This window comes from Suncus etruscus, chromosome 11 (assembly GCF_024139225.1).
Source record: "Suncus etruscus isolate mSunEtr1 chromosome 11, mSunEtr1.pri.cur, whole genome shotgun sequence".
NCBI lineage: Eukaryota > Metazoa > Chordata > Mammalia > Eulipotyphla > Soricidae > Suncus > Suncus etruscus.
This window is the reverse complement of record NC_064858.1, coordinates 35753342-35779279: the sequence shown is the minus strand read 5'-3', so window position 1 is coordinate 35779279 and position 25938 is coordinate 35753342. Positions and strand designations below refer to the sequence as shown.

Here is a 25938-nt window from a genome sequence, read left to right as displayed (position 1 = left end):
AATAGCCCAAAACTGGCTATTTCTCCCTTTCTGAGAAGGAGATCATACAGGAGTTTTGGTACTTGCCTCGCATACAGCTGACCCATTTAATTCCCTGCAACTCATATGGTCCCCAAGCCACCAAGCCGAGCACTACCCAATGTGGCCCTCTCCCAAAAAAAGACCCTCTTCCTATAGCTATCTGCCTTTCACACTTCAAATTATCTTTTAGGACTCATGAGTCTTATTAATCTAATCTCCTTTAGTACCTAAATCTCTTTCACCCCTCTCTTGACATTTCCTTTCCATTCCAACCTTTCTAATCCCTGTTGTCACTGACTTTGAGATTCCCTTTTCCCCACTACGGAGACTCAGGAAATGCTCAAGAACCTATGAAAGATGAATTAAAACAGAAAAAAAATCTTTTGCAGATTCATAAGAACTTTGGAGACAAGTCACATTGTCTTTGATCTCTCATCCAAAACCTAGTCCAATCTCCATACAACTACTCATCAAGGTAAAGAGATTCTTATGGTTTCCGCAATTATTAGTAGACTTCAGCACTTATATTGAGCAGGTACTCTCCAGTGGCCCCTAACTGCTGGAACATATCCTGGGAAAAATGTAATGGTAAGGGTTTAAGAGCATATGCAAAGAACCCTGGACTCAACGCACAGCAACTGAAGCAGCACACTGAGAAACAGCCTTCCAAGCACCATCTTATGCAGCACCCAAAAAAAAGCTTAATAAATGTACTTTTGATTACGTCTATAAGAGATGTACAAGACATGTCATTTTGTTGGTTTTATATTTAATTTTGTTTTTGATATTTTTATTGATCTAGTAAAGTTTTCTCTACTGGGGCTGGAGAGATAGCATGGACGTAGCGTATTTGCCTTGCATACAGAAGGACGGTGGTTCGAATCCCGGCATCCCATATGGTCCCCCAAGTCTGCCAGGAGTGATTTCTGAGCGTAGAGCCAGGAGAAATCCCTGAGTGCTGCAGGGTGTGACCCAAAAAGCAAAAAAAAAAGTTTTCTCTACTGAGTTATTTGGCTAAATTACTGACACTTGTATCAAGTAAAACATAGTGTACATTTTTATTCAACTTCCCTATGTTCTTACTGAATTTTAACAGGCTTACTGATAAAACTACCATAAACAGATGTGACATTACATTTATATTTATTCAAATTACATCATTCTGACAAACTTTATTTCAACAGTCAGTAAGTTTTATAGTAAGTCTATTTAAAGGTAGTTTCCAAAGTGTATTTTGGAACTTAAAGCCTTAGTCATATGGGGGCTGGAGCAATAGCACAGCAGTAGGACATTTGCCTTGAATGCTGCCAAGCCAGGACGGACCAGGGTTCAACCCCCAGAATCCCATATGGTCCCCCGAGCCTGCCAGGAGCAATTTCTGAGCAGAGCCAGGAGTAACCCCTGAGCACTGCTAGGTGTGGCCCAAAAATCAAAAAATAAAAAAATTTAGGGGCCGGAGAGATAGCATGGAGGTAAGGAGTTCGCCTTGCATGTAGAAGGACGGTGGTTCGAATCCCGGTATCCCATATGGTCCCCTGAGCCTGCCAGGAGTGATTTCTGAGCGTAGAGCAATGAGTAACCCCTGAGTGCTGCCAGGTGTGACCCAAAAACCAAAAAAATAAAAAAGAAAAAGAAAAAAGAAAAAAATTAGTCATATACAATGGTAATTATTAGACATTCATTAAATACCTAAGTTATTTCTAGGTGAGACAGAACCTGCCTTCTCTTAAGCTGTGGTTTTAATACAAGGCTTCTCAAAATTTGACAACAGTGAAAAATTTCACAATGTGCAATGACCAAAACTTAATTCAAAAATCAACATAATGAGAGGCAAAAGCGATAGCACAGTGGTAGGGCATTTGCCTTGCACACAGTTGACCCAGGACAAACCTGGGTTGGATCCTCAGCATCCCATATGATCCCCTGAGCCTGCCAAGAGCAATTTCAGAGCGCATAGCCAGGAGTAACCCGAGAATCACCAGGTGTGGCCCAAACCCCCCCCACAAAAAAAATCAACATAGTGAAACCAAGATCACAAAAAAGGTTTTAGTCCCTGATAATTTTAAAATATTTGTTCCGTGAAAAAGGCTTTGTCAAATATTAGTCTTTACTTTTCTGACAGTTCAAAGAGATCTAAACAAAAATTTTTTATTGTAGAAAACATGCTACTCATAGATTTAAAAATACAATACAGGGGCCAGAGAGATAGTACACCAGGTATGACATTTGCCTTGCATGCAGTAGACCCAGGTTCAATCCCCTTCACCACATATAGTCCACCTCGAAGTACCAGGAATGATCCCTGAGTGCAGAGCCAGAACACAGCCAGATGTGGCCCCAAAACAAACAAAAAAATTTGTTCATTCTCTTGTGTTACAAATTCTATACAACAAAAAACAAAAATTGTATCTATATAAGAGGATAAAGTTGACAATCTTAAAGGCTTTCAAATAGAACAAGCTCAACATTCTGTGTAACACCTGCCTAACTTGTCTGCTATCTGTCTCTCCACTCCATAGCCTTAACCTATTTACACAGATCAGTCCCTGACCCTAAACTTATCTCAGGAGAGATTCTCAACTCCAGCCTTGATCTCTCTCAATCCTTCCTTATAATCAGATCAAAACAATCTCCAGTAGAACTTGTCTTAGTGAGTCCCACTGCCCTCAGTGTATAAAGTGTCAGCTCCTTACAGGGCATTGGGAACCCCCTATTCCCAGCAGTCTTTCTTGTCCTTTTCTTACCTGCCACTCCCAATTAGAGCCTCGCATCTTAAACTACGGGGTGAAACTGAATGTTAAGGATCTCAAAATATCTGACAATAGCAAAAAGTTTTTGAATGTGTAAAGACCAAAAAATAATTCAAAATCAAAATAGTGAGGTGTTTCTAAGGTTTCTCAGGTGAATTTCTTCAACTACTGGTTGGCTCTTAAAGAAACATTATATATAGCAGGGGTCTCAAACTCGCGGCCTACGGGCCATTTGCGGCCCTCAGTACAACATTTTGTGGCTCTGCCCTAGAGGAATCTTTTTTGTTTTGTTTTGTTTTAGTTGTTTGGGTCACACACCCCAATGTTCAAAGCTTACTACTGACTTTGCACTCAACGATCACCCTGACTTTGCCTCCTGCAGCCCCCAGGTAAATTGAGTTTGAGACCCCTGATATATAGTTTGGAGGGGATTGACTTTTTGCCCTTTCACCAAGAGGCAAAGATTCTATCTTTACTGTGCTGCAGGTTGACTCTATCATGCCTTGATTACTTTTAGAAACAAGTTTTCTTATTTCTTTTTTTTTTTTTTTGTGTTTGGGCCACACCCGGCAGTGCTCAGGGGTTACTCCTGGCTGTCTGCTCAGAAATAGCTCCTGGCAGGCACGGGGGACCATATGGGACACCGGGATTCGAACCAACCACCTTTGGTCCTGGATCGGCTGCTTGCAAGGCAAACGCCCTGTGCTATCTCTCCGGGCCCTTATTTCTTAAAATGCTATGATTTGTTATCATGTTATCTATGCCAAAATAGACAACTGGTTAAATATAACCAGTTGTTAGATTACACCTTATTTTAGCCAAAACAAAGATCATCCCTGGTTCCTTTGAATCAATTTTTTTTGGGGGGGTAGGTCACACCCAGCGGCACTGAGAGGTTACTCCTGGCAAGCTTGGGGGACCATATGGGATACCGGGAATCGAACCACTATCCGTCTTAGATCGGCTGCGTGCAAGGCAAACGCCCTGCCACTGTGCTATCTCTCCGGCCCTGTATCTATTTTTTTACAACTAGGTTTTCCCCAAAACAGAGATTGTAAACATGTAAACCTGGGCAAGACTGGCTCAGGAAAGCCTGAGCTGCTTATCCTTATTCTGTCCTTACTCCCCACCTGGGGGTGATCTTTGTATTCAATAAAAACTACAGTTCTAGCAGTTCACTCTGGATATGAGGTAGAAGACTGCCAGACTACACGTGTTTCACTCTCATTCTGGTTTGGATTATTTCATGTGTAACCCTGGCTTCAGACTCATTCACCTGGGGTTGGAGATATGATACATGGAGTGATTTTACAACCAACTAATGTCTGATTTTTTTTTCCTCAGTAATTCATGAACCTATTTAATCTTCTGATGGGCCACAAGATAGCTCCAGTGATAGAGCACATGCTTTAAGGTCCAAGGCCCTGTGTTTGAACCCCAGCACAGCCAGTCAACTCCGGTAGCCCCCACAACAACAAATAAAAAATAGTAATACAAACTTCCTAAAAACTTCTGACACTGTCTTTTCAAAGACAAATCCTAAATGTCTCCTGTACATGCTTTTTTTGGAACCTCCCTAAGAAGTGCTTACAAATCAACTACAGGCTAGAATGTTTTCAACAAAAACTGCTGAGGTCAGAGCTCTATATTACAGGTTCTCAAAGGCACCTCAGACCCCAATTCAATTCCTAAGCATTGCTGAGTGTGGAGGGGAAAAAGGACTATTAAAAACCAGGAGAGGGGGCCGGGCGGTGGCGCTGGAGGTAAGGTGCCTGCCTTGCCTACGCTAGCCTAGGACGGACCGCGGTTCGATCCCCCGGCGTCCCATATGGTCCCCCAAGAAGCCAGGAGCAACTTCTGAGCGCATAGCCAGGAGTAACCCCTGAGCGTCACAGGGTGTGGCCCAAAAACCAAAAAAAAAAACCAAAAAAAAAAACAGGGAGAGGAGACAGTTTAATAGTGCATGCCTAGTATGTAGGAGCCAGGACTTTATCCAGGCTGTTGACCTAAAACTAAAACTAAAATAAGCTGTTGGGAAAAAGATAGAGATGGAAAGATATACAGCAGGTAAGTTTCAGGTCTTGTAAATGGCTGAACTGGTTTCTATCCCTAAACCCTCTATATGATTGATCTCCACAGCCCACCAATAGTGATATTGAGTGCAGAGGCTGGAGCAAGTGGGGAGCAGTGGGCAAGGGGGAGAGAAAACATTGGAGGGAGGGAAGGAGAAAGAAGGAGGAAAGGAGGGAAGGTGGGAGGAAGGGAGGACCAGTAAAGGAGGGAAGGTGGGAGGAAGGGAGGACCAGTACTCTTGGGCACAGGCTCTGAAAGGCATCACATAAATCAGCTCAAGACCAAATCAACAGACTGAGTTGGGATTTTGAAAAAATTACTTTTTTTTTTAAAGAATGCTAAAAAAAAAAAAAATGCTAACATAAAAACCAGAACAAGAAATAGGACTAAAGGGTGATTATAAGTTTTGTTTAATATATCCCCAATGGATTATATTTGACTACAGTGATAGCACAGCAGATAAGCCTTGCATGCAGCCAATAAGAGCTCAATCCCTGGCATCTTGTATTTCCCCCAAGCTCACCAAAAGTGATACCTGAATGCAGAGCCAGGAGTGCCTGGGGTACCACAAAGTGTATCCCCAAAGGAATATAAATAACTAAGTAAAATATCACCAATTCTGGAGTCAGGGAAATAGCACAGGGCTAGGAACACAAGCTTTGCATGCACAGAACTCCAGTTCAGTTCTTGGCACCACATAACACCCACCACCAGGTCCAAGCAGTACTGTATTACCATATTCTTGTACTAAACTTTCCAACCTAATCAGTCAAACATCACCAGGAGTGGCCTCTGGGCCCCCTAACCACTGCGAGCGAGCGAGAGAGAGAGAGAGAGAGAGAGAGAGAGAGAGAGAGAGAGAGGGGAGAGAGAGAGAGAGAGAGGAGAGAGACACAAATGTATAGCTATATAAAATAACCAATACTTGTGCATTCTAATGTTTTAATGTTCTATTTTCTGGCTATAAAGAACTCCCTTCTCTTAAGCTACCTACAATTCACCCACAATTTAAGTAGTCTAAACTTCTGTAAGTTAAAAAATTTTTTTTTTTTGTGGTTTTTGGGTCACACCCAGCAGTGCTCAGGGGTTACTCCTGGCTCCATGCTCAGAAATTGCTCCTGGCAGGCACGGGGGACCATATGGGACGCTGGGATTCGAACCGATGACCTCTTGCATGAAAGGCAAATGCCTTACCTCCATGCTATCTCTCCAGCCCCAAGTAAGTTAAAAAAATTTAATGTTGGGCTATTGACAGTACAGCAGGTACCTTGAACATAGGCAACCAGGATCAATCTCTGACATCTCCTGTAGTCCCCCAAATCCACCAGAAGAGATATCTGAGTGCAGAGTCAGGAGTAACCCCAGAGCATGGGTGTGTGTGGCCAAAAACAAAAACAAAAGAATTTTTTTGTTTTGTTTTTAGATTTTTGGTTTTTGGGCCACACCCAGTGATGCTCGGGGTTACTCCTGGCTACCTGCTCAGAATCGCCCCTGGCATGGAGGACCATATGGGATATTGGGGAATGGAAATGCGGTCCGTCCTAGGTTAGAGCACACAAGGCAGATGCCTTACCGCTTGCACCACCACCGCTCAGGTCCCAACAAAAACAAAAATTTTATGACATTTTCCCCCTGCCTGATTCCTCCATAATCCAAACCTACCTTGAAGTATTCTTATTTTCATGCCAATATGAACTCAGTAAGTCCACCCTCAAATTGGGAACACTGATTTCACCCGAAAGCAATATTTCAAGTAGCACTTTTTTCAAATAGTATGCTTTTAATGAGAGATAACTAGACTCTTAATGAGCTATACTTGAACCAAAATGTAGTTCTGAGCTATATTTGAGCCAAAATGTAGTTCTGTGGCAGGGCACTGGCCTTGAATGTGCAAGACCCTGGGTTTTATCTCTGGCACTGAAAATAAGAACTACTGACTTCATGGAGCCAATGTTTGCAATCCTCTGTAAGTATGAAATGTAATTTTCAAAGTTCCTGGTCTATAGGTGAAGTACAGATGCTGGTCCAGAATCCAAGATATCTCTGGAACCTCAGAAATTCACCCAAAACTTATCAGTACTAGAAGTGAAACTTGATGTGTTCTAGACTTCATAACCAAAGAGACCTTTAAAAGTCCAATCAGAGTAATTCCTTATACTACTTCCAGCAAATGGGACTGGAGTGATAGCACAGCAGGTAGGTCATCTGCCTTGTATGCAGCAGACCTAGTTTGATCCCAGCAGCCCATATGGTCCCTCCCAAGTCTGACAGGAGTAGTTTTTGAGCACAGAGCAGAAGTAAACCTTGGGCAAAGCTGAGTGTGCTCCGGGGAAGAAGGGGGGACTCAACACAAAAGAATTTTCGGTCCAGAGCTATAGTATAGCAAGGAGGATGTTTGCTTGCATGTGGACAACTTGGGCTTGATCCCTGGCTTCCCATATGGTACCCCAACCTGCCAGGAGTACCCCTACGATCTGCCTAATGTGGCCAAAAAAAAAATTCCAACAAAGAAAAATTTACTTACATAATTTTACTTACTTAATAGAGCGAAATTTAATGAAACTGACTGCATAATGACTTAACTCCATCCTATTCTGAGCAGAGTATTTGTGCACTCAAATTCGCATTCGGAAATCCCACTTCCCCCACCTATTGTGACTATCCAATCATGACTCACTTCACAACAGGAATATGCTAAGAAATCAGTTAGGCAATTTTGTCATTGCATGAATGTATTAACAGCAGGATTTGTTTCTGTTTTGCTTAGGGATCATGATGAACAAAACGTAATTAAATCAAGCACAAAAGAAAATGACGCTATCAAGATACAGCAAATACAGGATGTGCCTGCTGCCAGCATAAAATGCTGTGACATTATGACAGTTACAAAATCATGAAATAATAGGAATTTGGGTGACATCCTAATGAAATGTTGATTCCCTCACTGACAAATGTCTTTATGTAGCACATAACTATATTTAAAAGTGGGGCCTAGGCCAGAGAGATAAACAGTACAGTGGATAGGGCACTTGCCTTGCAGGCAAGCTGACCTGGGGATTTCCAGGTTCCCATATGGTCCCCTAGCACTACCAAAAGCAATTCCTGATTACTGCCAGGTGTGGCAAAAATCCAAAACAAACGAACAAAAAAAAAAAAAAGTGGGGCCTTTACCAGGTAACTGAACAGATGAAGTCATGAGAAAGAAGTCCTTGTGAGCAGGTATTTTATTTTTTGTTTTTGTTTTTGGTTCACACCCTGTGACGCTCAAGGATTACTCCTGGCTCTGTGCTCAGAAATCACTCCTGGCTTGGGGGAACATATGGGAAGCCGGGGATCAATCGAGGTCCGTCCTGGGTCAGCCACATGCAAGGCAAACGCTCTACTGCTGTGCTATCGCTCAGACCCCATGAATGGGTATTTTAACAAGAAAAACCATAACATGGCTAACAGGTACATGAAAAGATATTCAACATCATTAATCATCAGGAAAATGAAACGCACAAGCTACCACCAGCCCTATCCTTAGAATAGCATTTATCAAAAAAGAAAAGAGGGCCAAAGTGATAGCAGAGCGATAGGGTGTTCGCCTGGCGCACAGCCAACCAAGGACAGACTCAGGAGTGAGTTCTGATTACAAAACCAGGAGTAATCCCCTGAACACCCAAAAACCAAAAAGACTGAAAAAAGAAATCACAAATGTTGACAAGAACATTAAGGTAGAGCCCTGCACACTATTGATTGACAGAAACACAAACTGGCACAGCCAAATAGAGAGAAGGCACCTCAAAAAATTAAAAGCAGAACTATCACATGGTACAATTCTATGTTCTATTGAGAGATATTTAAGTTGTTTCTATCACTCAACCACTATAAATGTGATGAACTTGGAGATAAAAGTATCTAAAATCATTTTGTTTCCTTTAGATCTATACCTAGAAGTAAAAATAAATACCCATTCAGACCTTCTGCCCATTTTCTAATCAGAATATCAGTTAGTTTTTTTCTCATCTGTTTTGTGGTCATACCCAGAGGTGCTAAGGGGACTATATGCACTGCCAAGACTGTCCTGGAGTCAGCAGTATGCAAGACATGTCCCTTAACCCCTATACTATCTCTCCAACCCCTAAAATTATCATATTTTCTTGCTATTGATCTATATGACTTTACTTTGGGATATTTATTAACCCCTTAATGTGGTTTGCAAATGTTTCCCACATTCATTATTTTCATTTTGATATGGCTTTCTTTGTAGTGCAAAAGCTTTTTAGTTACCATATTTGTGGTCCCACTTGCTTATATTTGCTTTTATGACAGCTTTTTGGTGTCAAATTAGGTATTTCCCAATATCATATTGTTTTGATTACTTTGGAAAAATAATTTAAATATAGCTTTGAAATAGTTTAAAATTCACAAAGCAGGGCCCGGAGAGCTAGCACAGCGGCGTTTGCCTCGCAAGCAGCCGATCCAGGACCAAAGGTGGTTGGTTTGAATCCTGATGTCCCACATGGTCCCCAGTGACTGCCAGGAGCTATTTCTGAGCAGACAGCCAGGAGTAATCCCTGAGTACCGCCAGGTGTGGCCCAAACACACACAAAAAAAAAAAAAAAAAAAAAAAATCACAAAGCATAAAGTTTCCAGCTTTTTTTCAAGATTGCATTTACTATTGAGGACTTTTATGATTCTACAAAATTTAAGGGTTCTCCTAGAGGTTCTAATTCTACAACAAATGCCATTTGAATTTTTCTAAGACTGCTATAAATCTGTACACTGCTTCAGATAGTATAAACACTTAGACCACTTAAGACAATACCAATTCTTTGTCTTATGAGTTTTCATTATAGTTTTCTCATCCTTGCTTAAACATATACAGCAGCAGTCAGCTCTTTTTGAAACAAGTATAAATCAAACTTTTTTTTTTTTGGTGCTAAGTATCTAACCTAGGATCCTGTGCACATAAAAAAGCTACATTCCTAGTTCCACTGATTTCTTTCTTAATTTCTCTAACAATTCATTATTAAAACTAATCTTTAGACTGATTTTTGCATTTTACAACATTACTTAATAAGTTCTAACAATTATTTTGGTGGAATCTTTAGTGTTGCCAAATAAGTCATCTACAAATACTGAGTTTTTTTTATTTTTCTGTCATTGCTTTCGTCAAATGCTTTCCTTCAACTACTGAGATGATAGGCTTTTTAATCCTTCACTGAATTGATGCTATCAGTCACACCCTGATTTAAAGACTTGACCATCAGCATCCCAGGTAAAATCCCACTTGACCATAGATTTTAATTATTACTAAATTCTTTTTTTTGTAATGTCCTTTTTAATTTGGATATCAGTGTAAGAACACCCTTATAAAATTAGTTGATACAAATATTCCCTCCTTTTTTTTTCCAGAAGAATTTGGGGAGGACTGTAATAATTCTCTCGAAATGACTAGTAAATCACAGTAGTATAATCTGTTCCTGAACTTTCATTTACAAGGCTTCCTGGTGACTATTTTCTAAAAAAAAAATAAATAAGAACATGTCTACTATTAAACATGTTCATCTCTATACTTTTATTTTTGCACTGAATTTTTAAATTTTTGGTTTTAGTTACACCCAGAAATGTTATGCCATACACCTACCCAGTCTGTTATACCTTAGAAGGGTCAGGGAGGTAAGTGGGGTGACTCCTGGCTCTGCACTCAGGAATTACTATTCTCTCTCCCTCTCCCCATCCACTACTGTGGTTTGCAATACTGTTAGTGAAGGGGATCATGAATATCACTTTATTTCCTTCCGACACCCAATTCTTGTCTAGAATAAACATTTCCAACTTTCACTGTCAGTGGTCCCTTCTCTAACCTAGCTACGCTCCCCCACTATTTGTGGCACGCTTTCTACTATGGACTGGCCCTTGTAACTATTGTCTTTGGATATTATTACCGAAATATATATATATATTTGTTGTTGTTGTTGCAATACTTCTCAGACTTCTCTGCCCACCACCTTCTTTTCAGACAAAATATTATTTGACACCCTTCTGGAAATATATCTTTTTTTAAGCAAACAAACAGAAATTGATTCCAAGAATATCTGCTCCCTCCTAAGACCCCCATTGTCCAGAGCCCTGAAGGGGTACAGCCATCTACTTTGGGAAGAACTGATTTCTAGGGTGAAATATGCTTAGTAATATTGGTCACCTTTGGGGCCGGAGAGATAGCATGGAGGTAAGGTGTTTGCCTTGCATGCAGAAGGCCAGTAGTTCGAATCCCGGCATCCCATATGGTCCCCTGAGCCTGCCAGGAGCAATTTCTGAGTGTAGAACCAGGAGTAACCCCTGAGCATTGCCAGGTGTGACTCAAAAATCAAAAAAATAAATAAATAAAAATATTGGTCACCTTGCTTATAAAAAACAAAACCTGAGAAAATTAGAAGTATTTCAAGGAATTTGTTAAAAGTGTAATAGCGTTCAAGAATTTCAAAAAAATCAGAGGCTTGAGAGATTAACTGAATGAGCTAAGCTTATGCTTTGCATTCTGGAGGCCCAGGTTAGCCACCAGGAACCACCTAGTCCTCTAAGCATGTCAGGGAGTGGGTTGTGAGTAAACTCCACAGTTATGGCCAAGAAAAATAAAGTTTAGAAATCAATAACCTAGGGGCTGGAGAGATGGCACAGAGGTAGGGCACTTGCCTTGCATGTGGCTGACCTAGGACAGACCGCTCTCCTGGGACCCCCATATAGTCCCATATGGTCCCCAAAGCCAGGAGCAATTTCTGAATGCTAACCCCTAAGCGTCACCGGGTGTGGCCCACCCCTCCAAAAAAAAAGAAGTCAATAACCTAAAATTTTGATAACTTAAGACAGTATCTGGGACTTTCACGTTTTATTGATCTGTCCTAAACATTCACATTTACTTATATGTTAACTTTACCATCTTAATACCCACCATTTATTCAAAGTCTATGATTGACCATGCACTGTTATATTCCTTATAAACATTACATCATCAATTCTCACAAAAATCTTTTAAGGGATTATCCCTCCTAGCAGGATAAGAAATTAAGGCTAAGTACTTAAAGTGGTAGAAAAGCTGAATTTGTCCACAAAGCCTATATTTTTCAGCTACAGTACCCCTCTTTATAATCTCTGAATGTTTTAATACCATGATGAAATGAATTTTTTTCTTCAGCAGTTACTCATGAACTAAACAAAACTATTACTTGTGCTGTTTTTCTAACATGTTTCAAATTATAATTGCACACACAAAAAAATTTTACAGTGTACATGACTAAAAGTATAATAAAAACCCTATAGTATATATAAAACCCTCTAATAAAAGCAAAAAAAAAAAATTTGGGGGCTGGAGAGATAATACAGCTTGTTTTGCACACAGTCAACCTGGATTCCATCTCCAGTATCTACTATGTTCCTCCAGGCTCCACAGGAATGATTACTGAGCCTAAAGCCAAGTAAGCCCTCTGTCCTATCTCTACAAACCCAGGTGTAGGTACTTGATCAAGTTATAATCTCTCTGAATCTGAATTTCCCACTTGCAAATGATCCAAATCTGTTTCTACCTTTAAGAATTCACATTGGGAGTGGGGGGGGGGGGGGCCGGAGAGATAGCATGGAGGTAAGGCGTTTGCCTTTCATGCAGAAGGTCATCAGTTCGAATCCAAATACAGCTTCCCATATGGTCCCGAGCCTGCCAGGAGCGATTTTTGAGCGTGGAGCCAGGAGTAACCTGAGCACTGCCGGGTGAGACCCAAAAAACACAAAAAAAAAAAAAAAAAAGAATTCACGATGGGACCAGTGATACTACAACAGGTTGGGCACTTGCCCTGCATACAGCCAAATCAGATTCTATCCCCGGCATCCCATATAGTCCCCCAGAGTACCAAAAGGAGTGATCGCCAAGTACAGGGACAGGAGTAACCCTGAACACTGTCACAAATCCATGGTACACAGAGAGTGCCTTGCATGCTGTGGACCAGGATTAGACACTCAGCACTGCCTTATTCTTTTTTATTAAGACTATTTAGTGATTGATTGATTGTTTGGTTGTTGGGGCACAACCAGCGGTGCTCAGGAATTATTCCAGGCTCTACATTCAGAAATCACCCCTGGTAGGCTGGGGACCATATGAGTGCCGAAAATCGAACTGGATCCCTCCAGGGTCCACCGCATGCAAGGCAAATGTCCTACCTACCTCTGTGCTACCTAGTTCTCTCCTCTCCGGCCCCTCTTTTTTTGTTTGTTTGTTTGGTTGGTTTTTGTTTTGTTTTGGGGCTATAACCAGCGGCACTCAAGGGTTACTCCTGGCTCTGTGCTCAGAATCGCACCTGGCAGGCTTGGGGACCATATGGGATGCTGGGAATCAAGCCCAGGTTCGTCTGGGTCAGCCGCATGCAAGTCAAATGCCCTACCTCTGTGCTATCTCTCCAGCCCCTGCCTTATTCTTAAGAGCCAGGAATGTGATTTCTAAACACCAACAGGTGTAACCCCCCAAAATAAAAATATAATAAATCACCCACATTTGAAGTTAAGCCTACTATCAAACATTAAAACATGCCTCGGGGCCGGAGAGATAGCATGGAGGTAAGGCGTTTGCCTCTCATGCAGGAGGTCATCGGTTCGAATCCCGGCGTCCCATATATGGTCCTCCCGTGCCTGCCAGGAGCAATTTCTGAGCCTGGAGCCAGGAATAACCCCTGAGCACTGCCGGGTGTGACCCAAAAACCACACACAAAAAAAAAAAAAAAAAACATGCCTCAATGGGCTAGGAACATAATTTGATTGCAGGAGTCCTGGATTCAATCCCTGCACTGCCCCAAAGTTCAGAATAGCCCCAAAGTACTATTAGGTATGGCCCAAACACATAAAAAAAAATTTTTTTAACTTAGTTTAAAAATAAAAAATAGTTGCAAGGAACATTCAATATGTTCATGAAGACAAACAAATTAGATTGATATTACCCACATATTATAAAGTAAAGTAGGGTCCAAAAAAATTTACTAACTAGATAAAAATCACTAAGTTATTAAATTTAATTTGGACTTAAAACTCAATATTTTACTGTTAAAATCCTAAATGTTTCCATTACACTTCGACATTCAACATGCTAGAGACCAGGTGATGAAAGCTTTAGTCATACTGATTGAAAAGGACCACAGGGCAGTGTAAATACAAACTCTCTGTAAATACGAACTCTCTCGTTACCCCCATTTTCGAACTGTCAAAAGCACCACACCTTCAGTAAGGAAAACTGATTTGGGGGTGGAGGGGTTTCACAACTGGTAGTGCTCAAGCATTATTCTTGGTTCTGTATTCAGAAGTATTCCTGACAGGTTTGGGGAACCATAAGGAATAGAGGGATTGCTATCGCTCGGTCCCCAGGAAAACTGATTTTAATGCAACAAGTTCACCACATTTTACTCCCTGGGTCCAACTAGTATTAGTTATAACATTAACTAATACTACTGTTATAAAAGAAACTGAAATTATCAAGGAGTGAAAAGAATCTAAATAAAAACATTTCACATGAAATGCATTTTTATTCAAATAGGCACACACAATTAAGTTCCATAAATTCAAATTCACTTTCTATCAGTATTATGCTACATTTAATGACAGCTCCACTTCTGCAAAAATGCCAGTGAGCAATCAGAGCTCTTAGGTTTCCTTACAAAATACTATTCTCCAAACTTTATTTCAAGTGTGACTCTTCCAAACTGCAGTAATAAATAAAAAGACTGCTGCTCAAATTTGGTGTTAAAAATAAACGGCATTTACATCCCAGCCTGTCCCTCCAAAAAAGTACAACTGGATAATCAGAAGCTTGCTGGGTTATGGACTTAGATTTTTTTCTAAGTCAGTGAACCAATCCCCTATTTGTTTGCTCTCTGAACCTGCGTCCTATAATACTTAACATAGCATTATGTCAAATAGAATCATTTCCCCCAACTCCAGCAAAATTTCCCTTCCACAGGGGAGTATAGTATCATAAAACAAGCATAAGCTTATTAAAACCTCCAGTACATTCGGTTGCATTAAACTTCGCCAAGAAAAATTAAATGTACACTATCTTGCTGGCGTTTACATGTGGAAATCGTTAGAATATGCTTATAGTGAGTAGTAATTATTAAAGTGTAAGTAGATATAACTTGCCAATGCAAGCAAAAAAAAAAAAATAAGTCTCCCCAAAAAAAGTCCATCACTCTCCTCCAAAATAAACACAAAGACAGAGAAGTGGCCTATCAGTCACCTGTGACTATCAGTTCGTTTGGGAGACTTGAACAAAAAGTCCAGCGGGTCAAAGCAGTGGTTCATAGTCTCGTACGGCTGAAGAGGGGCCAGACATGGGTGAAAAACAAAAACTGACCGTGAACACGCGTGGGGACTGAAACAGAACCCCAAGACTTTGCATGGCCGCGCGCCCTCCGGGTTCCATTCGTCTGCAGGACGACCCACTTCCACTTCCACGCCAAGTTTTCGGTACCGGGGAAAGAACCCAGAGGCGCGGCAGCTTGGCGTGACAGCTTGGGGGGGGGGGGGGAACCGGTGCCAAAAAGCCCCGCGAGGCCCGGGACCAAGACCTTGGGCAGTAGCTGCTCCCAGCCCGGTAACACCCGGTGTCCAAATGGGGGGCTCCTCCACCCAGTGTTGGGGGGCCCGAGTTGGGATTCCAGCTCGGCACCAAATGCACCGCGCCCGGGGCCCACAGCAACTCCCCAAAAGCTCCGAAGTCAGGGGCCACTGAGTGCAGTGCGCGTACGGGCCTGGGGTTCGGGTCCAGGAGGAAACAAAACCTGGGGCGACCTCTCACCTCCCAGTCTTACCCGTTGAGCTTATTTTTTATGCCAGCACGCTGTCCCCCATTAAGGGAGCGTGGATCCCCCGACAAGAAAACCCACTCTGGGGGAGATTAGCTTCACACGGTCTGCAAAAAAAAAGGGGGGTGCCAAAAAAATAAAGGGGGGGTCCTCTCCAAGTGCACCTACCGAGCCGCCTCGTGAAAGCCTCCAAGCAGCTTGCAATATTGGGGTGCTAGCACACTCCCAAATCTGAAGGTTGGGGTGCATAGGGTTCGAGCCAGACTTGCCTTTAGTCGCTGCGACAACACTTGGGGGGGGGCTCCCCTTTATTTTCTATTTTTTCCAGGGCCCGTGTTCTGTGTCCTGGAGGAGGCGCCAGGGTCCCCCCACTTTTTCCCCCCCGACACCCCACCACCACCCCAGGGCCTGGCCTTTGGCTCCGCTTGGCCTTCTGCCTTCTCCCGCTCCCCTCCCCCGCCCAGCGGGCCGGCGCCCCAAACAAGGCCACCGCCTCCCCCTTGCAGCCCGCACCCCCAAAAGCAACTTTCCCGGCCGCGGCCCACCTCTGAGGAGCGTGCACAAGCTGCAGGCCAGGAGGCTCCTCAGCACGGGGGCCCCCATCTTTCCCCACCGCGCGCCGGCCCGGCCCGGCCCGGCCTGGCCTAGCCTGGCCTGGGGGGCGTCGCGTCGCAGGCGCTCAGCGAAGAGCCGCGGCCGCCAGCAGCAGCTCTGGGGCAGGCGAGGAGCCGGGCCGCCCGGTGTGCACGCTCATGGCGGCCCCGCGCGCGGCCCGGAGCAAGAAGCAGCAGCAGCAGCGAGGGAGAGACAAGACGAGAGTCGACCCGCGGGGCACGTCAAGGCTCCGCGCGCGCCGTCGCAGCCGCAGCCGCCGCCGCCGCCGTGGCCCGGGCTTCCATGCTGCTGCTCTGGCCCCCGCGCAGCTCCTCATTCAACCTCAGCCTCTTCCTCTCTCGCAGCGGCGGCGGCGCGGCGCGCAGGGATACGGCTGGGGAGCCGCGTCGCCACTCCGCCGCCGCCGGTCCGGGTCTCCTTGCGCGAGGCCGAGCCTTTCCCCCCACACACACACACCCCTCCCTCTTCTCCTCCTCCTCCTCCGCCCGAAAGCGTGGGGGAGGGGGAGTCTAGCGCACGCGACCAGGCTGGAAGCTCCGCCCTCCGCGCTCCCCCCCCCCCGCCCGCCCGGCGCTGCATTCCAAAGGGATTCTTTTTCTCCCCGGCACGGCCGCGGCTGCACTCACAGCGGAGGCGTGAAGAGACGACGTCGCTGATTGGCCCCGAGCTGGCCTGGTCGGGACTACTTTCTGCGGCTCGGCCCGGCCCAGTCCCGACCGACCGACCGACGTCGTCGTTTCAGTTCTTTGTGCGGACGGCGGACGGCCGGGCCAGGTGTGCGGGACTTGGAGGCTCGGTCTCACCCAGACACACACCTAGGCCCGGAGGTTGAGGGAGGATGGATGGTGCAGTGGCAGTCTGCCACACGTTTGGGAAAAGATCTTTCGTTCTCCAGAGGAGAAATTGAGTTTTGTTTTTTTGGGTTTTTTGCTTTTTTTTTTTTAATTTTTAAGGAAAATGAAAAACAAAAGCCACTGGCTTTTTTTTTTTTTTAATTGGGTCTCAGTAATCACTGTCTGGCTGAAACTCAATCCTGAAAATATTTGTAAACATGCTCAATCCAGAAAATATTTGTAAATATGATCAGCCTGAAAATATTTGTAAACATGGTGCTTAAATAAAGTGATCAAGTTACAATTGAAAAAGATGCCCTTAGACTTGAGGGACAAAGTAATTGTGCATGGGTTTTGTTTTTTTTTTATTTTTCTTAATGCTCTTAAGCTTAAAGTTCAAAATTAAGATGTCAGTAAGGGGGTTTCTGCTGAGAATTCTGTTTATGGGTGATTGTCTTCCCACTTTAACTTTACCTTGTCCTCTTTTTTTGCATCTTTGATCTCAATAAAAATAAAAAATAAATAAATAGATGCCCCTAAATTTAATGTTTGTCATAATTCCGTGGTGTAAATATATCTCCCTGGGCTGATCAAGAAGGGATATCAAATGTAGCATTGAAAAGAAATGTAAAATAAAATTTTGGGTCTTGTGTAAGAGGTTAAAATGGCCTTCCAAATTGATTTTTTTTTTTTGATTCCCCAAAACTACAGACAGGCCCCCTTTTTCCTCCCCCCCCCCCCTTCTCCTCAAACTAAAGAGTTCCACACAGAGGACATCAGATTCCAAATTGAATGCGTCAGCACCTAAGACAGAGCAAGGGGATCCCTTTAGCCAGAACTGCATGTGGGCTTTTCCTCCAAGTGTTTTAAGATTTTATCTTTCTGCTATGAAAGAGCCTGTGCTGGGCTCGGTGAGGGATAGATTCCCCAGGATTTTGGGGGGTTCTGCTGCTGCTGCCCAGGCTCTGAGAGACCGGGAGTAATGGTCCCTTGGCCGCTGGCGTCCAGGAGGGCCCCAAAAGGAACCTTCAGGTGCTTGCCTTCAGGCTGGTTCCACGGGCTCACGGGGGGGGGGGGGGGGGGGGACACCTAGGGGAGGAAATGGAACTGTTTCTGGGAGGCTGTTCATATCCCAACGACTGAGTAGTCAAGTGCCTGCACAGAAATTATCAGATTTGACACTTAAAACTTCCCTGAGGCTGGGTCTGCGGCTCTACTCAGTTCAGCTCAGCTCTGAGTGCTTTGCATACTTGGTGTACAAAGAAGGGAGAAAGGAACCTCTGGGTTCAATGACTCACCTAAGGCCACTGAACTAGCAAATTGCAAGCAAAGGTCGTGTGTGTGTGTGTGTGTGTGTGTGTGTGTGTGTGTGTGTGTGTGTGTGTGTGTGTGTGTGAAGGCCATTGAACCAGTAAATTGCAAGCAAAGGTCAGGGTGGGTGGGTGTGGATGTGTGTACACCTTTGGAGCCAGTTGCGGGGTTTGTGTGTGTGTCCAAAGCAATGGTATAGATTGAGGATATTGCACTTGTCCTGCACAGGCCGACCCAGTTTCAATCCCTGGCATCCATATGGTCCATTTCCCCACCCCACCCCCCAAACCACTAGGAGTGATCCCTGCGTACAGAGCTAGTAGTAAGCTCAGAGCACAGACACGTGTAGCCCTAAAACAAAACTTAAAAACCAACCTGATAACTGAGGGCCAAGAAGGACCGGAGGGCATGATTTGCATGTGGGAGTCCCTGGGATCCTTACCCAGCTCTGCAGGATACCCAAGTCAACACTGCTGGAGCAGCAGCATCACATCATCACAGGATGATGTGAAATAAACAGGTTTCTCAGAGCCATCTTTTTTTTTTTTCCTTTTTGGCACCGGTCAGGGGTTACTCCTATCTCTATGCTCAGAAATCACTCCTGGCAGGCTCAGGGGACCATATGGGATGCCAGGATTCGAATCACTGACCTTCTGCATGCAAGACAAACACTTTATTTACCTCCATGCTATCTCTCCAGCCCCTCAGAGTCATCTTTTTCAACAATAGTGTTGAGCAAGGTTTTCCCTCCTTCAGATCTGGGCCTCCTTCACACCTCCTTCTTATGTGCCTCCCCTTTTATTCTAGTCTTTGCTGACCTCAGTGTCTCCATTTACATGATTCTCACCTGTGCTCCCACTGTGGAATATCTGGGGGACCCACAGGTGGCCATATGTCCCCTGATTAAAAAGCTCTGGTGTTGTTTTTTTTATCACTGTGAGGGGTAGAGACTGTGGAATGCAGAGAAGGAACCATAAACTCTGGAAGAAGAGCTAGATTGATCTGAACCCTAGAACCTAAACCTACTTCTTTGAGTAAGGGTGTATTCAAACACAAGCCTTGGTGTTTTCACCTGGGAAACAGAGATTAAACCTCCTTCTGCTTATGCCAGAAATAAGGTATGATTTAATAACTGCTCAATATAGAAAAGGCAACTTATTGTTCCAGCACTTCTCTCCTTCCAGGCGATGGTTTCATAACAGCCTGGGATCCATGGGGAATCACATAAGAAGGCCAATTACATGCTCAAAATGTGTTTGCAGGATTGTTTATAACTGAAGAGTGATAACCTTAAAGCTACAGTAAATTTACCTTTAGCATCCTTTCCCTTTATAGGTCTCTCTCAAGGCTGGAAAAGCAATAAGGAAGCCCTAGCAATGTTCACATGGTTCTCTTTGCAAAAGATTATTTTGTATTATCTTTCTGAAAACATTACTCTAGATGATATAAATTTCAAGCCCCATAAAAACTGAGCCTGTTTTTATTATTGATAAAGCAAATTGGCTACAATCTAATTCTTGGGGATATCAACCCAGGCGGAGGGAATATTATACAATACTAAGAAATGATAATTTGGAGTGGGGAATTGAGCAATATTGATAGAATATTTTGCAATTAAAAACATGTGAAAGTTAGGCTTGAGCGATACTAACAATGGGTAGGGCATTTGCCTTTTTTTTAAATTATCTTTATTTAAACACCATGATTACAAATATGATTGTAGTTGTCTGATTACAATCATGTAAAGAACACCCCCCTTCACCAGTACAAGATTCCCACCACTAATTTCCCAGATCTCCCTCCTCCCCACCCCACCCACACCTGTACTCGAGACAGGCTTTCTATTTCCCTCATTCATTCACATTGTTATGATAGTTTTCAGTGTAGTTATTTCTCTAACTGCACTCATCACTCTATGTGGTGAGCTTCATGTCATGAGCTGCACCTACATGGGTAGATGGGGGGAAATAAGGGTTGGAACTGAGGCAGGAAAAGATTAGAAATGGGGCCCAGGGAGATAGCACAGCGGTGTTTGCCTTGCAAGCAGCCGATCCAGCACCAAAGGTGGTTGGTTCGAATCCCGGTGTCCCATATGGTCCCCCGTGCCTGCCAGGAGCTATTTCTGAGCAGACAGCCAGGAGTCACCCCTGAGCACTGCCAGGTGTAGCCCAAAAACCAAAAAAAAAAAAAAAAAGATTAGAAATGAGCTTGCTTTGTAGGGCAGTATTAAGGTCACAATACAAGATGGATATTATGCATATATAAACTATATGCATACAATACTATCAATAGGAGACCAAGGAGAAAAAATTTCCAGTGAATGTCCCAACATAAACCGGTACTAGAACTGCCCGCCCTCCTCCCAAAGCGCATTCCCATTAGTGTAGGGAGAGGTAGGAGGAAAGCCTGATGACCCCTATAGAGTCCACCTAGACCGGCACCCAGGGAAGGCCTGGAGTCCAGGGGAGAAAGAAGGGGATGGCTGGGGGCCTGCCAAGCATCCCAGCACTCCCCAGGCTAGGGAGAAGGCCTCCAGCATGGGGCCTCCCCAAACCTGGGCATTTGCCTTACACATGGCTAATCCAACTTCACATATCCAACATTGTTCCCCTGAACACAGCCAAGTATAATTCCTGAGCTCAGAACAAGGAGTAAGCCCTGAGCTGTGTGATAACAAAAACAAAAATGTGAAAGTGTATATATTTTTATTATAGTTCTGCAAAACATAAATTATATACACATCTATTAACAGACACCTCAAACATTTTCAAATAGAACTACCAGAAGAATCCAGCAATTCTACAAATGGGAGTTTATCCAAAATAAAACACTAATTCAAAAATATTTGTGTACCATTGTTCATTGCACCATTATTTAGCAAGTAATTTAGTTTCCACCAGCAAATGAAGAACAAAACATGCAAACACACGCACAAATATTACTCAGTGATAAAAAGGATAGAAATAAGGCTAGTGACAAGGCTGAAAAGTAAGACACATGCATATGTAAAAGCCTTAGAGTTCCAGCCAGTATTGCCAAAACTAATAAAATAAAAATAAATTTTAAGGAGCCAGAGTGATAGCACAGCAGTAGGGCATTTGCCTTGCATGCGGCAGACCCAGGATGGACCCTGATTTGATCCTTGGCATCTCATATGGTCCCCCAAGCCTGCCAGAAGCAATTTCTGAACACAGAGCAGGGAGTAATTCCTGAGCGCCACCGGGTGTGGCCACAAAACCCAAAATAAATAAATAAACTTAAAAAGAACATCATTTATAACAAGGTTGAAACTTGTGGACATTATGAAAACTTGTGAAATTACATAATACAGTAAAATGAACCTTATGTGATCACACTTATATGTGAAATGTAACAGAAACAAATAACTGAATTAAGAATAAGGGAGGTAGCCAGAAGCAGGGAACTTTAGGGAAACAATGGATGATTCCATTGGAATCCAAAAGATTCCAATTCCCGATTATAAAATAGTGTCATGGAGACCTAATACAAAGAGTATAGCTAAGAATTATAACTAATAATACTAAGTTGCATACTTTAGAGTTGCTAAGAGAATAAATTATAAAAATTTTCATCACCAAAACTAATTTTATGTGACTGAAAGTAACCAGACTTATTGGGATGATAATTTTGTAATGTATACTTTATAACCTACTATGTCAATTTTATCTCAGTGAAAAAAATTTAAAACATAAACATGGAACTAAGAGATAATACAGGTCTTTTGTTTTGTTTTGTTTTTTGGGCCACACCCGTTTGATGCTCAGGGGTTACTCCTGGCTATGCACTCAGAAATCACTCCTGGCTTGGGGGGACCATATGGGACGCCGCAGTTTGTCTTACGCTAGTGCTTGCAAGGCAGACACCTTACCTCTAGCGCCACCTTGCCGGCCCCGATAATACAGGTCTTAAAACAAATGTCTTGCATGCTACTGATCCCAGTTTGATCCCTGGCACCACATGGTGCCCTGAGTGTCACTAGATGCAGCCCTGGTGTTCCTCAGAAAACAGATTCCTGCCACCCTCCATATTACCAAAGAGGCTCAGACAATCCCTGAGACTTCAAGGCCTGAGCATATACTATAGGCCCCATGGACTGAGACTCACCAAGAGGCCTCCTGAGTACCTTTTAAAGAAACCCAAAACGGTCTGGAGTGATAGCTCAGAGGCTGACCCAGGACTCACCCTGGTTTGATTCCTGGCATTCCATATTCCCCAAGCCTGCCAGGAGCAATTTCTGAGTGCAGTAACCCCGAAGCGTCGCTGGGCATGACCCAAAAACACCAACAAAGATTTAAAAACCATATACATATGGGCCAGAGAAATAGCACAGTGGTAAGGCCTTCGATGCGGTCAACCCCGGACAGACACCAGTTCGATGTCCAGCATCCCATATGGTCCCCTGAGCCTGCAGGGGCGACTTCTGAGCACAGAGCCAGGATTAACCCCTGAGTGCCACCAGGTATGACCCAAACCTCCCTCCCCCCCAAAAAAAACCCATACATTTATAGATACGTTTGTTTTGGAATTAAAGAATGCTTAGTTGAAAACTAATAGCTAGAAGCCAGAGAGATGTACAGTGGGTAGTGCATTTGCCTTGCATGCAGCCAACTCAGTTTGATTCCCAACACCACTTATGGTCCCCTTTCATTTTGTTGTTTTTGTTATTGTTGCTGGTGCCGAACTGGGGGTCTTGCAGTCCTTTTTTTTTTTTTTTTTTTTGTTTTTGGGCCACACTCGTTTGATGCTCAGGGGTTACTCCTGGCTAAGTGCTCAGAACTTGCCCCTGGCTTGGGGGGACCATATGGGTTGCCGGGGGATAGAACTGCGATCCTTCCTTGGCTAGCGCTTGCAAGGCAGACACCTTACCTCCAGCGCCATCTCGCCGGCCCCTTGCAGTCCATTTTTAGCCACACAGGCACACATGCTTTCTAGGAGCCTCCCTTGGTTGAGGGACACAAGTCATAGTTGAAGTGCTGACCAGAGAACCCTGTGTTCACTCACATGTACTGTCCAGCATACTCTCTGACCATAAAAGTCATGCATATTTTTGTTAGCATGCTCTCTCTCCAGTTGACTCTCCTTCCTTTGTGTGGTCCTTACACACACCTGATTGCAGTGTGGCCAGAAATGATGAAATGGTGCCCAGGATTACAGAAAGCAGAGACACCAGGCCATAAGTTGGAGATTCCTGAACTTTGTCTGCCAAACAAATGTGTGAGGTCTTTTCTGATGAGAAGCAATAATAGAGACAGGGCTAGACACATGAGAGAGTTATTGGAAAGTGTGATGGCATGACCCTTCCCTCTGGGCAGTCATGCCCTTGTTGAAACACCCATAGCTACATCAAAAGAGGGTACAAAGGGTCAGCAAACAAGACATATAGCGGCTTCACTTGGAGCACCTGCTGTAGGGATCAGTCAACTGTTATGTCTGCAGGACACCCTACTAGCCCAATGGAGGGTTTCATGTGGTGAACAACTAAGACCTCCTGCTGAGTTGGGAATTAGAATTTACCAGAATCTTAGTAGAGAGAGTTGCCCAAATTACAAGCCAAAAGACCTTGAGCACAATAAAATAAATCCTAAGGAAAGTACACTAATATTCAGTAACATACCAAAGACTTCAGCATGCCCAAGAACAGAAAAAGGAATTGAAAACAGTGATTCTAATGAGGGAGTGCAAAAGAATTTATGCCCAAAGACGTAATTCTGAGGATCCAAGAAAAACCTAAAAATTCATGAATGAAGAGCACCAAAAGTATTCACTGTAATAAATAGACTTGGACATTCTGCTCATTAAGTTCACCCAAGCCAATGAGAAGTTATTTTTCCCTTTAACTGTACACATTTCTCACCATTATATGGACTTCTACTTTGAGTGCTAGACTGGAATGAACAAAAAGAACAAAATATGTCCAGTGGTGAGAGAGATTTCTCCTGCCTATGTGCTCAGGGGTCACTCTTGGTGATGCTCAAGGGACCATATGTGGTACAGGGAATTGATCTGGGCCAGCCTGTAATCACCTTCCTGCTGTACTATCTCTCCTGCTCCTGTCTCTCACTTCTTCAGAGAAAAGACCTCACAGAAGTATCACTTTTCATCCTGGAAGCATACGCAATTGCACAAGCCCTGTGGAAGCCACCCCTGTTGTTCTTTCCTCTGAACTGAGATCTGGGATGGAAGGGATATTTGTGCACATCCTCTGGTCTAGATCTTTGGTCTGAACAGCCAAGAACTAAGGAATTTCAGAGAAGGGGAGCTCTTCTCACCCCTTTCACCCATAATGCCAATGACATCTAGTTGAGTCTTAGAAATAGATTTCCTAGGAACCAGAGCAATAGTACAATGGGTAGGATATTAGCCTTGCACACAGTCTACGCAGGTTTGATCCGCCACATCTTATGGTCCCCTGAGCACCATCAGGAATGATTCTTGAATGCAGAGTCGGGAGTCACCCCAGAGTATCGCTGGTTGTGGCCCCCAAAACAAATAAACAACAACAAAATATCAGGATCACAATGAGCCACAGGGGACAAATAATTAAAATGTTTTCATGATAGTAAACTATAACCACCCATCAAATAAGTAGGAAAGCATGAATATGAAGAGTCACAAATAAATTTATACATTTCAAAGCTTGCGAAGGAATGGAGTGTTGCATGGTTTTCAGAGGTTCTGGAATATGCCTTCCAGAATATACTCCGCAAAGTCCAATTTCAGCAAGGAATCAAAGAGAACATCACTCTTAACGGGAGACATGGAAATCATCAGTCCTGGATAAAAGAAAAGCAGTGGTGTCGAGGGAAGACCTACACATATTGAGCCTGAATCTAGGCATCAGCAACTACACAGTAAGGCACAAGTTACAAAATAGCTGGCCTATCATTCCAGCAGAAAAACAAACCAATTCCTCTACTAAGCTCCAAAAGCAAACGATGGCCATTGTATTTTCCCAGATAGTATTGTCAGCTCTTCTCTCTGTGGCATTTTTAGACTAGGTGGGATTCCCTTTTCTGCATCAACTACAACAGCCCGGCTCCACGACTTGACTTTATCAAACTGCCAAATCACCAAATTTGTTCCAGATCTATAGATTCTGGACCATGTAACACCTCAAAAATTTCATAATAGGGGGCCGGGCGGTGGCGCTAAAGGTAAGGTGTCTGCCTTGCCAGCGCTAGCCTAGGACGGACCGCGGTTCGATCCCCCGGCGTCCCATATGGTCCCCCAAGCCAGGAGCGACTTCTGAGCGCATAGCCAGGAGTAACCCCTGAGCGTCAAACGGGTGTGGCCCAAAAACCAAAAAAAAAAAAAAAAAAAATTTCATAATAGTGAGGCCGCTGAGGTGCTGCTAGAGGTAAGGTGTCTGCCTTGCAAGGGCTAGCCAAGGAAGGACCGCAGTTCGATCCCCTGGCAACCCATATGGTCCCCCCAAGCCAGGGGCAATTTCTGAGCACTTAGCCAGGAGTAACCCCGAGCATCAAACGAGCA

At 43.7% G+C, this 25938-nt stretch overlaps 2 protein-coding genes across 2 annotated transcripts in view; one reads left to right on the top strand and one right to left on the bottom strand.

The window, feature by feature from the left end:
- LRP6 (LDL receptor related protein 6) overlaps window positions 1-16270 on the bottom strand; it is a 138395-nt gene extending 122125 nt beyond the window's left edge. Inside the window, exon 1 of the mRNA XM_049782908.1 lies at window positions 16213-16270. Coding sequence (XP_049638865.1) covers window positions 16213-16270 — 58 coding nt within the window. The remainder of the gene's footprint in view (window positions 1-16212) is intronic.
- BORCS5 (BLOC-1 related complex subunit 5) overlaps window positions 1-25938 on the top strand; it is a 714757-nt gene that overhangs the window by 541521 nt on the left and 147298 nt on the right. The gene's annotated exons all lie outside the window — the stretch shown is intronic.